This window comes from Hoplias malabaricus, chromosome 13 (assembly GCF_029633855.1).
Source record: "Hoplias malabaricus isolate fHopMal1 chromosome 13, fHopMal1.hap1, whole genome shotgun sequence".
Taxonomy (NCBI): domain Eukaryota; kingdom Metazoa; phylum Chordata; class Actinopteri; order Characiformes; family Erythrinidae; genus Hoplias; species Hoplias malabaricus.
Window position 1 is genome coordinate 27,146,945 of NC_089812.1, and position 15,244 is coordinate 27,162,188.

The following is a 15,244-nucleotide window of genomic DNA, read 5'->3' on the forward strand; positions in this document are numbered from 1 at the left end:
AACAAAAGTCTATTAACAGGCCTATTTTGTAATAGTTGATATAACAAGAAATGATTACTTTTGCAGGGATAATATTTGCAAAAACAAATAAGCACAGACCCCCAGAAAAATACCTTCCCCTTGTTTATTGGTAAAATTACAAGTACAAGATACATTGTTGTTTTTCTTGTCACCCCCCAACCACTAAATTACACAAATGTTTGGTCCAAACCCTGTTAAACTGGGCCTGGGCAGTCATTCTCATTTGTTATACTAATTTGCAAATGACTGAGAGGGAGAGAGGAAGAAAAAAAAAATAAGATCCTTCTTAAGAAATATGAAAACAAACAAAATACCAATCCTGGAGTGTGGGGGACGCAAAAATGATGTCACAGAGGACAAGAGATGGTCAGGGCACTCAAGACAGACCAATACAAAAACGTTGTTTCGGGGGGGAAAAAAAAATTCTCTTCACAAACAGAAAAACAGAAAGAACGAAGACGACGATTGATCCATTTTTGGGAAGGTACTGTATTGATAATGGCTAGTGACTGGGTATACTTTAGCAGAAGAAATGGAAAAAAATACAGAGTACAAATACAGCAACAGTTACTCTTTCAATACACAAATTATGCTCTTGGTCAGAGGAGGCAAAGCTTTTCTTGTATTATCACTGTGTAACACCAAGGCTGTTGTCTTGAATGTTTCAATTTTTTCCCTCATTGCATTAATGCTAAAAGACACTGGTGTTACGATGTCAATTAATGCGTTATGCATATACTGTCTGATATCTCACATGTGAATGATTTGGGGGGTAGCTAGCCTATGAAATCATTCATTATTCATTAGTTCTGGAGTAGTGGTAGTCATAATAATTACAATAATAACAACAATAGTAATAACCAAGAAAAATACAGAATCTACAGAATAGCTGAGCACGAAGGGAAAACAGACTCTCATCCACACCCCCTCATATTCCACTGCCTTCTTCCTCTTATTGGACATGGCGGCCCAAGAAAAAGTGACAAGGAATCTGAAGAGCAAAGAAGAAAAAAGGAGAGAGAAGACCTCAATACTCGTTAGATGCAGCAACTTCAGCCCAGAGAGAAATCAAGAGTTCACTCAGTAAAGATTAGACTGAACACACAGGGAACATGAGGAAATTAAGTGGACGAAAGCCTGTTTTCCCTCCAGCAGCACTTTTGATTTTCTTGCATGAATATAGACTATAACAGAACAGAACCTTACAGCTCCGCTTAAGTGCGACAGAATTGATCGTTGTTTTCCCTCCTTGTTCCCCAAAGGCATCTCTTTCTTTGTTTTAGGTGGGGGAGGGCATAACTGTGTTTACAGCAATGCCAGGCGACTGATTCTTGAACACAAGTGTTAAGGAGGAGTCTGTCTATTGGGTGGAGGGAGAATTGGTCAAAATATTTACAAGTGGTTATGAATATCAATGGCCCCTTTGGTCAGTTCAGTAGTAGAATCTGTTGGGCTGCTGATGTGCATCACAGTCTAACTGACTAGATTTCCCAGTTAGGCCGTGAATAGACATAATTGTCGGACTATGAGTTGGTACTGTGTTGATAATGTGTCTGCGTTGATCCTCGGCCATATCTCAGAGTGGACTGGATGGATGCTTAGTTTCCTCCTCCACAGCACTGGCCAGATCTGCCCTGAGGTGCTGCCTCCTGCAAGTCAACTCCACCTCTAGCTCGTCCCCCGGGCCCTGTTCCACCCTGTGGCTCATTCTTCGGAAGCTTCTTTGCTAAAAATGAAGAAAGGAATGCATGAAGATATTAAAAACAGAGCAAACTGTTTCAAAGCACAGTTTTATAATTCCTCACCAACGGTAGCTGAAGATTAAAGTCTTCAGTGGGCCCCTGCTAATGTTTTTAAATATGCAACGTTTTCAATATGTGGTGCAGCATCAGTAACCACATAAGTCTTTTTGAGATTACTTAACCACCTCATGTGGTTTAAAGCAAGTGTATGATAGGAAGGCCTACCGTCTGCATGATACTAATCGGTGGCTAAAAGGGTCCACAGCTTATAAACTGCACATGCCTCGTGGCTCCAGTGATGCACTAAAGAAGTACTACAGCGATCAAACCTGTCTTGTCTGATCAGCTACTTTTGGGGTGACCTGGAAAACTGTGAAAGTGGAAAAGGCCAGATCTTAGCTTTAATTGTTGGCCTTGCTTTCTGATGACTGGTGCTTACCGATGGCCATGAAGATCTCGTTGACATTCATGGCAGTCTTAGCGGAGGTCTCCATGAACAGCAGACTGTTGTCATCTGCATATGCCTGTGCTTCCTGGGAAGACGTGTGTAGAAGTTATAAACACTCAAGTGTGTCAGCTCGCTGATACAGGCACTTTCTCTTCTGCCTCTCTATATCTCAGTAAAATGAACATGCACACATACCTGAAAGTCAACAGCTCTCTTGTTGGCAAGATCAGCCTTGTTCCCAGCCAGAGCAATGACAATGTTGGGACTTGCCTGTCTCTGTAGCTCCTTTACCCAGTTCTTTGCTCGGGTAAAAGTGTCCTGGAATAGATATTTAAAAATAAATTAAGGCTGAGTGATATGTTGAGTGTGATGCACAATTGTTATATTGTGATATGTTTGTTTGTCCAGTTTTAGCCACATTTCAGCAACATGTCCCCTGCTCTTTTGTCATTTTATGGTAACTCGTGTAGTATTAAATATCAGTTTTAATTTCATTTATTAAAAAACAAAACACACACATACTTTTATAAACAGTATTGTGCCCAAGAACAGAACAAACCAATGCCTATAACAATATGACGATACTCATAACAAATGCAGTAACCAATACTTTCCTCTAACTTGCCATTTTCTACTTTATTTTTAAGATGTTTTATTTGTTGAATAAAATAGCAATTGTCATTTTTAATACTACTAACAGTTAAAATGACATACCTCATGCAAAAAAAGGCTTTAAATCTTACTTGTAAACTTAATATTTGTTCATCAAAATGCAGTTTATCCTGTATATTATGTCAAATGAAAATTATTTAAATATATACAGTTTAAATCCATAAAATTATATCTGAACATTGAAGTTTCCTGGAAATATTTTTGTGTCATCATTGTTTACAATATTATGAAGGCTGCCTTTTTAAAATAAATAGTGGAAAAGTGGAGAAGTACAGGCCCAGTTAACTTCCCAATTGATCACTTATTAACTTTATTAATGCAAAGTTAAAACCACTGACCCACAATGGAAATTTTTATTTGATTGTAGTAATACTGTTAGCTCTAGTCTGAATAAGTAACAGTAAACAATATCTCATTCGCGTAAAACTTACAGCTCAGAGATGTTTGCAGCAAATAAACCCTAAATACAGTCCATATTAAAGAGCATAACAGAAAACAGAGAATCCTCAGCGTAGTTAGTTACAACTAGCAAATAAACTACTAACTGTAAAAATACTAAACCCTTGAACTAATTGTTGAGAGGTTGCTTGGTGAAGTCTGACAGTACCTTGAAGACTTATGCCCAGTCACGCACAGCATCACAATCGCTGAATCTACAACATGAAATTTTCTTGACCATAGAACACAATTTATAGCCTCATATTGAAAGATGGAGTAAAAGCTATTGTTCCAGAGACTCAGCACAAAGTCAACCACTGTTAAAGCCTGCAGGAAATGTAAGGAAGTTATTTTCTCTACCACAGTGAGTAATCTCAAACCTAGCAATCAGTCATTTTAACACTAAACGTCTTAACACCATTCACACCGAGTTTATAGTGTGTATACATAAATTTCCTTATTGTGGACTGTGTGTTTGGTGTTTTGAGGAAGGGATCAATTACATTGCCAGGATATTTGTACACCAAACATTATGCTCAATATGAAAGCCTTTTCATAAGAGAAAGCCATTTTGACTGTGAAAATTGTTTGAAAACAAGAGCATGCATGACAGACCTCTAACGCTCAAGAACACAAACTTAGAGGTTGGAAGACGTAATGCTGCCTCTGTGATTTTACTTAGGGCTAGTGAAGCACATTTGTAAATATCAGTTTAAATGGAAATCACTGCCCAATATTATGAACTAAACTATTATTTCATATCATAATCTATACTGAAATTTTAGTACTGGAACTACTAAAACAACTTTTAGTCAAAAATAAAAATTCAAACAGTAATGCACAGCAAGTAAACAGAAATTCATTTCATGTGTAATTATATCAATGCTCCATCTATAAAGTACAGGAATACAACTTGAGGCTAGTGTGTATCATATAGTGATGATGCAGTGGGTGCATGTATGTTTGTGTGCTCTTACTGTGTTAGTAATATCATAAACTACAATGGCGGCCTGGGCTCCTCTGTAGTACATTGGGGCCAGGCTGTGGTATCGTTCTTGTCCGGCTGTGTCCCAAATCTCAAATTTTACTGTTGTATCATCCAAACAGACTGTCTGGGTGAGGAATGCAGCTGCAAAAAAGAAAAAAAGAGAGAAAATAAATATAAGAAATAAGCTTAGACACTGAATTAGCCCATAATTGTGAATAAGAAAAGGTATGTAAAAAGTAACCATAACTACTCTACATGTAGAATGTACCTGAATATTGGTTTAACATACTGTATGCAAAACATGATAATACACATCATCGCTGTCCAATTAAAAAGGTGCACCTCCCAAAATATTCAATTTACAGGAGAAGGAAACAAAAACCGTGTTAAATTTCAACAGAATTTGAATGAAATTAATTAATTTTGGAGCATTTCTATTGGTCATTCATCATGACATTTTACCACAATGTGGACAGCTGCTGTGTTCAAATGAAAGCTAAAAATCCACAAAAATGACAACTCTCTCTCTATTTATTTTCCTTTTCTAAATTAATGAACTGGCATCTTATCAAGAGGGTGTCCCTGCTTTGCACCCACTGATTTCGGATAGGTTCTGGACCGACTATGACCCTGATCAGGATGAAGCAGTTATAGAAGACGAACGAACAGCAATTGCTAATCATGTACTACTATCCTGAATAAACCATCAGTCTTGTGTTTTGTCCAATTACGCAATGCAGATGTTTTTGCACAGCCTATATTGAGTAATACCAGTAGAACAGGACAATAGTTTCAAAAAGAGAAGCTATATCAAAAAACAGTCAAAGCTAATGAGAAGATTAGAAGGGAAAATGTGGAAAAAGCACAATGGATGGGCTATTAAGTTTACAACCCCACTGAAGCAATGAGTCCTGAGTCTGCAGCTCTGCTCACATGACCAGTGCTCTAGAACACTTAACCAGAGCAAAGCACTCTGAAACCCTGACCCACCTGCTGACAGAAATGAAAAATTAAGGAAAGAAAAGGTTCGCTGGAAGAGAAAAAGTGCTGACCCTTTCCGTAGTCTCATGCTTACGTAAGCTTGTGGTATCCTGTCAACGACTTTTCTCTCTCTGCTCCCATCCATTGTAAGTCACAAGAGCTGACTGGACATAATCTGACCAGGGCTGAACAGCTACGCCTTTGTCAAATGGCAACAAATTCCTCAGCATCAAAAATGCACGAATCAAGAATCTCTTCCCAACAGCTCAATTTAAAGGAACAGATGGTCAGAATGCTCCAAATATTTCCCTGACCACTCAAAAGATGGGTTTACTTTGCAGACATGCACACACCAGCAGGCAAGGACACAAATCCAGGAAACCCACTGTCAATCTGCTTCCTCTTCTTTCAGCAGAGGCTGAGTAACAGTTTCCTGTCAGACTCGCCTCCCAGGGAAAACGTCAGTTCATTCTCAAGTGACATCATATAGGAGCAAATCACTTATGAAAGTGTGTCGAAGTTACACTTCTTCATGAAACTTCTGCCAAGGGCCCGGTTTGTTGAAAAGGCAGACATGGAACAATGTATTAGTTTGGAAGTTAGGGGGTTTCTGTGTTTATATCTGCCACTAAACATATACACTATTTTTTTTTTTTGGTAGTAAGTGCTTCTTTTTAGTCAAAATTCTCAATAAAGAACTAAATTAAGATCCAAAGTCAGGTATATTTCTGTTCTTTGATAAAGCAGTGTAATACAACAGGGTGATACAGCAGGGTGCTGCAGAGACTAGCTGTTTTATGCTGGAGGGAGTGTGTCTAGCTCAGGTTAAATCTTCGGTTACTAGCAGCATCCTTCTTTGGTGTACGCTTTCAACCGTGGCTCTTTAATGAGGTAGGATTTGTTATCACAAATATTCAGGAAGAAGAGAAAACAACAATTTGGAAAAATAATCTCACCAACCTTTAAAAGCAGGTGCAAAGATCTGCATGCTTAATGCAGATGCATTGTTAACCAGCAGTAAAGGCAAATGTTCACACATCCCAGTTCTCCTTAAAGTCTGCTTCCCTTATTGTATGAAATGTCATGCCACAACACACTGGCATTGTTAGCATTTAAGACACACATTAAAGGGCAACAGGAATGTTTGAAGAGCATTAATAATCTAGCTTCTTTGTATAACATTTCTAGCCTAGCACTGAGTGGGCTTCATGTGATTGTCAGGTGACTGATGGGTGGCAACCAGCTTTTCTGCCTGAATAAGGCCTCGGATAAAAGCTAAGTATGTAATAATAATGCAAGAAGCAGCTACACAGACAGCAAAGCTTCTAAGCAAAATGTTGCATATATATATAAAATATATATATAAAATTTTCATGGCTAAATTGGACCATCCTGGTGGCCAATTTTCATTAATTGCACATTGCACCAGTAAGACCATGTGCATCCAATGGGCGGTGCCGTGTATCAGGACGACAATGCACCAATACACACAGTAAGACTGGTGAAAGATTGGTTTGATGACCATGAAAGTGAAGTTGAACATCTCCCATGGCCTGCACAGTCACCAGATCTAAATATTATTGAGCCACTCTGGGGTGTTTTGGAAACGTTTTCCTCCACCAGCATCACGTAGTGACCTGGCCACTATCCTGCAAGAAGAATGGCTTAAAATCCCTCTGACCACTGTGCAGGACTTGTATATGTCATTCCCAAGACGAACTGATGCTGTATTGGCCACAAAAGAAGGCCCTACTCCATACTAATAAATTATTGTGGTCTAAAACCAGATGTTTCAGTTTCATTGTCCAACCCCTGTATATATGTATGGGGAAGGGGGGAAAAAAACAAACAAACAAAAAAACAACATGCATCGTCACCTCCAATGGTGCTCTCCTGGTACTCGTGGAACTGTCCCTTGACAAAGCGCAGGACAAGGCTGGACTTGCCCACGGCTGACTCCCCAAGTAAGACCAGTTTAAACTGGCAGATTTTGTTTCCAGCTGCAGCGGCACCATTGGTCCGTGCAGGTCCTCCTCGCCCCGCCATGCTGATAAGGACGACCCAGGAGTGGAGACACTGGCTGCCCTACACCCGCTACAGGAGTGGGTCACACCACAAAGACACCTGAAGCTCAGCACAGAAACTCAGTGATGCAGCAGAGGACACCAGGACCAAGAGCAGATAGTCAGAGACTGATGGAGGGACAGCTGTTGCTGGAGGTGTAAAACTAGAAAAGAAAAAAGAAAAAACAATAGATAAGAATACATCTGAAAACAGAAAATATCCTTCAAATTCCAGGAATGCTTTCTTTTCAGATTTACATTTACATTTTATTTGCTTCAAATGAATGTTGACTAAATTGACCAATGGCACCAGAGAACTTTAATCATTACTTTGATGACAAAAATTCACTGCAGTCTACAGACCCCTGTTAACATTCTAGGTTCTTGAGATTTAAGTTTATTTAAATAGATAATAAAATTGGGATGTGGTTGTGTTTAGAATTAACTCATCACATTCACAGCCACAGTCCAGTCCTGTGCACAGGAGATCCCCTCACAGGAGAGTGTTTGCAAGGACATGTGGGCTAACTGAATTGTACAGATGTGTTACATTAAAGTTCTGCAATGATCCATCTTGTTTTCATCTTTTTTACGTAAAACCTGGCAACTGTCCTTCACAGAGCACACGCTTGTTAATCTACCAGTTATTCAAAAACCACACTCGAAGCACTCATTGTCCCCGGACATTTTCCCTTTTCAAAAGCATAATTCAGCTACTCTTAAAAAAAAACAAGGCTTTTCTAAGTTGAAGTTGTTTGTAAGAGGATAGAAAACACTACAAATCAAACGTGGGACTTTTTTTAGGACCAGAATCTGATAAAACAATGTCAGTCATTATGACTAATGATTTACATAAGTTGAGTGGATAAGGAATATATAGTGGATATCTGCATGAACATTTTTACATTTTTTAAAGTGCAAACCCAGTGAGAGTATCACTGCTTTATATGCTCATCTCAACAATCATTAACCATTTCAGGGCCCGAAACACATTTCCCCAAAGCTTCCCATGCCAAGTCTTAATATAAATCGCCTTTAATATAAATATTTATCACAAAGTTTAAAACATCTAGTTTTATTCATGATAAACACTTCTGATAAAAAGATGGCATTGCAAAGAAGTTCGTCTCATTGTTGCCTAACCTCAATTATCAGTGATTTTATGCAAATGATATCTGGAGTATGGCAAACTAACAAATGAGGTTGTGGTTTGAGGTGTTATTTTGAGTGTGTGTCTGAAGTGCCGGTTTGTTCGTTATTGGTGTGACACACAGGCCTAAAATGAGGTGTTTACATAGTGCTTTAACCTTTCATCAGTCAACCAAAAAACAGGTGATGAAACGCCCTTGGAAGCAGAATCGTAATGCAGCGACAATGTCTTTCAGCTTTAGGGTCTTCAAAACTAAATACAGAATTTAGTGTTGTTTAAATATAGAGAAGGGCACAGCATTTGCTGAATGCCTAAATCACCAGCCCAAGAGGGAAACAATGTTGTTTTTAATTAATATCTCCTGCCTTAAAATTACACATATCCATCAGACATTCATAACAGTGGGTCAGAGTGACCAGTGGTGAACATAACTGAATAATGCTCAGGCTTACAGTAACCCTGAATGTTCTTTCTGCCGCAATAGATATAATGGATCATAATGGGTCTGAAGTAGAAAACAGGTAAAAGAACGGAGCATACAAAGCAGCTGGCCAGTGTATTGAGGGAAAACATGCAGGGCCACATTACAGCAACAGTGTGACAGTTCTGACTTCAGAACTCAGCCACTGGGAAGACTCAAAAATGAGTTTGTAGGAAACAAAATGGCAATGGGCATTAAGGGCAAAATGAATGGAATTATTAAGCCAGGGCGAGGGACGGAGATGAAGCCATTATTGTTGGCACCAAGTTCTAAGGTTGAGCATAATCCTTAGCATGTGACTGGAGTTTAAAACTCTAACTCACGCACGTTACTTTCCACAAGTAACAGTCTGCAGGAGCCTCGTCTTACAACAAACATTCAATCTAGATCAGCACAATTAATCATATTAACAGCCCAATCGCCATAAATGTATAAATAAGAGCATCAGTTCTACAACGTTTGCAGTCTAGCACTCCAAAACCCGTAATCACCAATTCAATCACAAGTGCATGCATATTTTACTTGGAAAACAATGCATTTTCAGGCCTGTCCAGGGTATTCAATCCTAGCACAAAATTACAGCAGGCTCCAAAAAACATGAAAACCAAGAACCAAGAATGCAGAAGCTACAGTAGATGAACATTCTACACACAATGCAATACATTCATTAAAAACCTTTTCCATATATATGGGTGCACAAAAGCACAGAAAACATTAGTAAATAATTATTATATCTTACTATATTCCCCCTAAACCCCTATGAAAATAATTTTGATTTAATTTTAAAAAGCTGCGTCTCTCATTGGCAAACTAACTAGATGCAACATTGAGAAAGAGGAAATAATCCATAAAAAGAGAACAAAGGTGTATATGGAGTGTGTGCGTATATCTGCCAAGTTAAAACCACAAAACAGGATTATTCTAATAAATACTATAAAAAAAATAAAAATAATATATTATATATATATATATACACATACACACACACATATACACTTCAAACCACTAAACTCTGACATCTGTGAGATCTGACCTGTGGAACATGATTAAAATTTAATTACAAAGACCAATATCATGATACTGATTAAGCAACTATATACCTTGCAGGTTTATTATAAGCAGTTACAACAATCTGAACGACCCAATTCCTGAACCAGGCTTCAGTCTCAATATACTGAATATTTGCACAAAAATAAAACAAAAAACCCAGTATCTTACACTTTCTGTTCCACTGGAACATACTGGTCTCTTGGAGTCTGAAATCAAACTATCCAGTTCAGGGTCAGGGTGGGTCCCAAGCCTACCTGTAATCACTGGGCGCAAGGTGGGAAACACACCCTGGAGGGGGCACCAGTCCTTCACAGAGCAACACACATATACACCTATGGAAAGTTTTGAGTAGCCAATCCACCTACCATTACACAGATGTTCTGTGGACATACACAAGAGTTCAGTGATTGACCAACATCCAAGTAAACCTCACATTTAAACACTGTCCTGAGTACAGATTAGTGCAAGTTATCTGAAGCTTTCTAAAGTTTCTTCCACAATTAATTATATAACAAATAAACAGAGTAATATTCCTTCCCTGTAATCATGTACTGTGTTTTTGTGTGCGCGCATATATACTAATACAAAGTCACAATGCTCCTAATATGGGCATTAATGAAAATTAATAGAAAAAGGCAAAACTTGACAAAGTGTTAAACTAAGAAATATAATCTCATCACATGTGAACAGTGAAAGGAGCAGGTATGAGCTGTTTGTTGGGATATATTTAATAACACACTTTATGAAAGTTTAAATGTTGTGAGAGAGGATAAGATAATCCTACCAGCTAGAGGGAGTTTACCTTTCAGTTTATGAGAAAGGAACAATGACCCCCCTAAGCACAAAAATAAAGAAAGGCTTCCTCAGGACTCTACACACACAGGACATTAATTTCCCAGTTGTGAATCTACCACTGAGTCACTAAGTGTGTGCTTGAGGGATAGGACTGCTAGCTTATCTATGTTAGCAGAAAGTTAGCAAGATGAGAGTCCTGCAATGGAAACAAGAGATAATGACCAATAATTGTACAACCACACGTCTTTCTTCAACCAATTATGCGAATCAAACATTTATTCGATTCATTTTGTATTGGGTCACTGGAAGAACTCAGGGTGGCACAGACTTTGAAAGGGCATATTAGTCTGTTAATGCTGTACAAGTTAATGAGCTATGGCCCAGAAAAGTTAATGAATAATTTTGCTGATAGTTTGGACCTGGGATAACTGACTGACTAAAAGAGCTATTTTATTTAATGCCTAGTTTTGCTCAGAGGTAGTTACTGCTGTATATGCCTGCTTGCAACTGCACATTATTAAACAATGACAGAACAGCAGAGTTTCCTAACAAAACAGAACAAAAACCATCTACTCATCAAAAACATCTTCACTGCTGTTTTCACCATCAATCAATCAATCTCCTATAAGAAGAAATTTAGACCTACTCTTTACTTTAGTTCCACATAGCAAAACACTGCAGCAACTATCTGTTAGGTTTAACAACTTAGAAGGAACTAAATTAATTAATTCCGCTTGGAAAGCATAGGGCAGCCAGGGTGTCTGTTACAGGATGTGAGGGATGAGGTTCAGAATTGGAGGAAATAAAAATACTGAGACAAACAGCAAACGTCAACATCCAAGTAATCATATCATCAGGTCAAGCTGCTCCAGCAGACTCCAGGAAAATTCAAGCTAATATTTCTTGTTAGCAAATGATAAGCCCACTGCACTAAGGAAAACTGATGATGATGTGTACATATAAACAGTTAAAACCGCAAACAAAAACAGTTAAAACCCCAACACAGTACAGCAGCCACCCAAGTCTAGTTTAGAGTTCACTGAAAGGAAGCACAGTACATGTACTACAAGCAGCTAAGAATGCTAAATATATTGTTTGTTAAGGACAATATATCTTTAAAAATTTCCCATAATCGTTAATAAAATTGAGACTAGGAATGGGTTTAAATCAAAGCACTGAATCACAATTTTTTCACAAAACACAATGCATAATTTTTTTATAATGCATAATAATTTAGAAATGCGTTGCACAACACAATGCATTATGACTTACCATTCACGACACTGTGTTGTGAAAATCCTAAGCAATCACTGTACGACAAGGGTATCTATGAGTACTGATTAATCAAAATGTTAGTACATAAATTATTTTTAATCAAAATAATGCAAGCTGATTTTTACCATCAGATTACTGATTCATCTGGTTTATGTAATATACTTAATAACTATATTAACACAGAATATGATAATATAGCAGGGTTAGGGAAAATAAACGGAAATTACTAGCATTATGTGCATTATTGTACCTTCTAACATCACACGTCAATTTCACCAAGGGTAGTTTAATCACAGAGGTGACTTCATAAGCGTTTACACTGTGGGGGGTTAAGGGGGGGGGGGGGGGGGGTGGAATTCTCAACAATCATGTGTTGATCCACAACATTGCACATGCCAGTTGTTAAAGCATTACTGCAAAAGTTAGATTAAATTTGAGCAGATAAAGCTCAAGGCGTGTTTGTATTCAGTCTTACTGTGTGCCAGAGAACAAAAGTCCACCCTGGTGCTATATAACATGGCCCTTGTTTTATGTGATGTCACACATAAAACCTCACTATGTATCAAAGGTTAGGAATCAGCAGTCAAAATATCAGGGAAATGAGAAGAAACTCTGACGCTGACTCAATTTGAACCGCTTAACCCATGCAGCCACAATATTTTCATAATAAATGAGACAAGTTAAGACCCGTAGGCCACAGAAAACTTGGTGAAGGCTAAAAGAATGACTCAGCTAGCTAGCCAGTCTGGTTTAGCCTCAAAGCTGCTAATGATTTCACTGTACACTTCTAAAGCCCATGTTCATGCATGCTAAAGGGACACATACAATATTTTGTTCATCCCAATGCCTTTTTACATTGATCCCTGAACTTAGATTAAGCAAAGAGTTACATTTCTGGGAGATTTCAATCTTGAACTTTGATCCAGTCAAAGGACTGTACTCATTTTGTTGTAAAGTGCTTCAAATTGATCGAGACTCATCACAACCACATGGAATGAATTCCTCCAGATTATTCTTATTATATTATCTTCTGATGAACTCTTCAGGCTTCTAAATGGTTTGTTCAAGTTTCCTTTAATGGGTTAAACCCATCTTGATGATGGCCATTCTCTTCCTCTTTTACCTTTGATTGTTCCAAGTAGAATGGCCTTTTTCAATGAAGTGGTTCTTTCCATACCATGTATACGTGCTTTGATTTAAGGGTGAGGATTGATTTCAAGAAGACTTTTGTGATTTTCTTTGCCATCCTAATTACTCTCAAGTCTTCATCCACACTAAATTTCCTAGATCCATTCTAGATGCAGTGCTGTTAATAAGTGAACCATGAGAGCAAATGGTGACCATTATATCTTCAACATCAAATCACAAAAGCAAAATAACCCTGAAAACTCATTTCCATCATCATCATCCTGAGCTATCCAGACTTAGCCAGCTAGCCACCCCATCTGGCCCATCCCTAAAAGCACCTACTTACTGGACTTCCCCAGCAGGCGTGAGGACAACAACAACAGCCAAATGTAAAAGTAGATAACAGTCTACCTTATACTTCGCAAAAGTAGAATACAATCTTTAACTGATTTATGCCTTAAACTCAGTAATATATCTGCACTGTCAACACAGCCACAGCCCAACAGCTAGCTACAATTTGCAAGTTCATGTTTGAGAAAGAAAGAATCCACTAGCAGCCAAAACTGCGAAATGTATCCTTTAACGACACAGTAAATTTAATGCGACACAGTCTCCAGATACTTCTTGTAACATTATGCTTAAGCTCTTATTCGCCAGTTTCTCGTTCTACCTTAAATGCCGTGGTTCTCTGCCGCACCATTTAAGGTGGAACGGAAAACAGGAATCCGAAGCTGGGAAATATGAAGCCAACTGCAGCTTCATTGGAGCAAGTTAAATAGCTAACGACGTAAAAAAAATCGAAAAGCAGAACCTGAAAGCTTCAGACATCAATTCCTCCCCGTAAGCTACACGAGAGGTAAATTAGGATCGGCTAACGTTATCCGTTAGCAATCTCCCCATAGAGAAGCGCTTTGTTACCATTTAATGTTAATTGTTAGCGAGCTCGCTAACTACGTAAGGCAACGAACTAGCGTTATGTCGACATTTCACCATCATTACAAGCACTCTGCAGAAATATTAGGAGATGAGGATTTTTAAAAAGGTGTTGTCAACGCGGAGATGAGTTTTGAGTCTATAATAACTGTTTAACTGAAGCAACGTAACAGGTTAACGCTAGCGTCGAGCTAGAAGCCGTTAGGCAGTAACGTTCAAGCGCGAGCGCTTTAATAACCGCCATCGGCGCAGCAGTCACCAGTAAAGAGTCCAGCCGAATAAAGGTAGACGGCCGTTACCTTCGTGGCTCTTTCTCTGAGAAAAAATGAACCGGAGTGGACCGTTCCTTCTCGCCGCCACAAAGTCGCCTCTCTCCGGTCTCGGGGCCCGCCGGCCTTCGCTTCCGCCTTCACAGAGATCCTCCTATTTCCGAGAGAATGGACTTTTACTGTTGACGGACTTGGAGAAGCTCCAGTCACATCAAACTGGCCCAAACCACGGGAAAACTACGTTTCCCACGATCTTCTGAAATATAATACATTTATCGAGGGTTTAAGCTCTGTTAAAATGTGGTGTCCACACAGCACACATTTGTGTAAATTATTGTATAACAGAGCCCTTTTCGAATTAATTTTTGGTGTCACAAACTGAGCCTATACATCTAAACATACAGCATTTTAGCTCCGCCTATTTATGCTGAAGCTATTAGCAGGTATTTCACTCAGAATATATTTTAATGTATTGAGACACTTAACAAATTATCATATTTCATTATTATTATTATTATTTAAATAAATTTTACTCTTGGAGATTTGACATTGTGTGTTTCATGCTGAGTTAAAGCTAGTAATCAGTATAATGTCAGCAGTGCATAAACAAGCATCAAAATGAATAGTTCATGATTTAAAGGTACCAGTGTTTTAATTCGCTTACATTCCGAAGCTCTGCGTCTTTTAAAGTGGAACAGTATGTTTAAGTGTTTGTAAGTTTTTATTCACTTTTTGAATAAACCCAGGTCCCCATTTGTTATTTGAAGTAGACATGTTTTTAGAATTGTTGGTCTGTGTTTAATTTCATGC

The 15,244-nt window shown here is 38.4% G+C and overlaps 1 protein-coding gene across 1 annotated transcript; it reads right to left on the reverse strand.

Moving 5' to 3' along the window:
- Positions 1-118: 118 nt before the first annotated feature.
- rab5c (RAB5C, member RAS oncogene family) lies at positions 119-14,818 on the reverse strand. The gene is made up of 6 exons (XM_066641982.1): positions 14,465-14,818; positions 7,168-7,517; positions 4,299-4,450; positions 2,407-2,529; positions 2,203-2,296; positions 119-1,747 (listed from the first exon to the last, which is right to left on the reverse strand). The coding sequence occupies exons 2-6, from the start codon at positions 7,334-7,336 to the stop codon at positions 1,620-1,622; spliced, it is 666 nt and encodes a 221-aa protein (XP_066498079.1). The 5' UTR covers positions 7,337-7,517; positions 14,465-14,818; the 3' UTR covers positions 119-1,619.
- Positions 14,819-15,244: the final 426 nt, after the last annotated feature.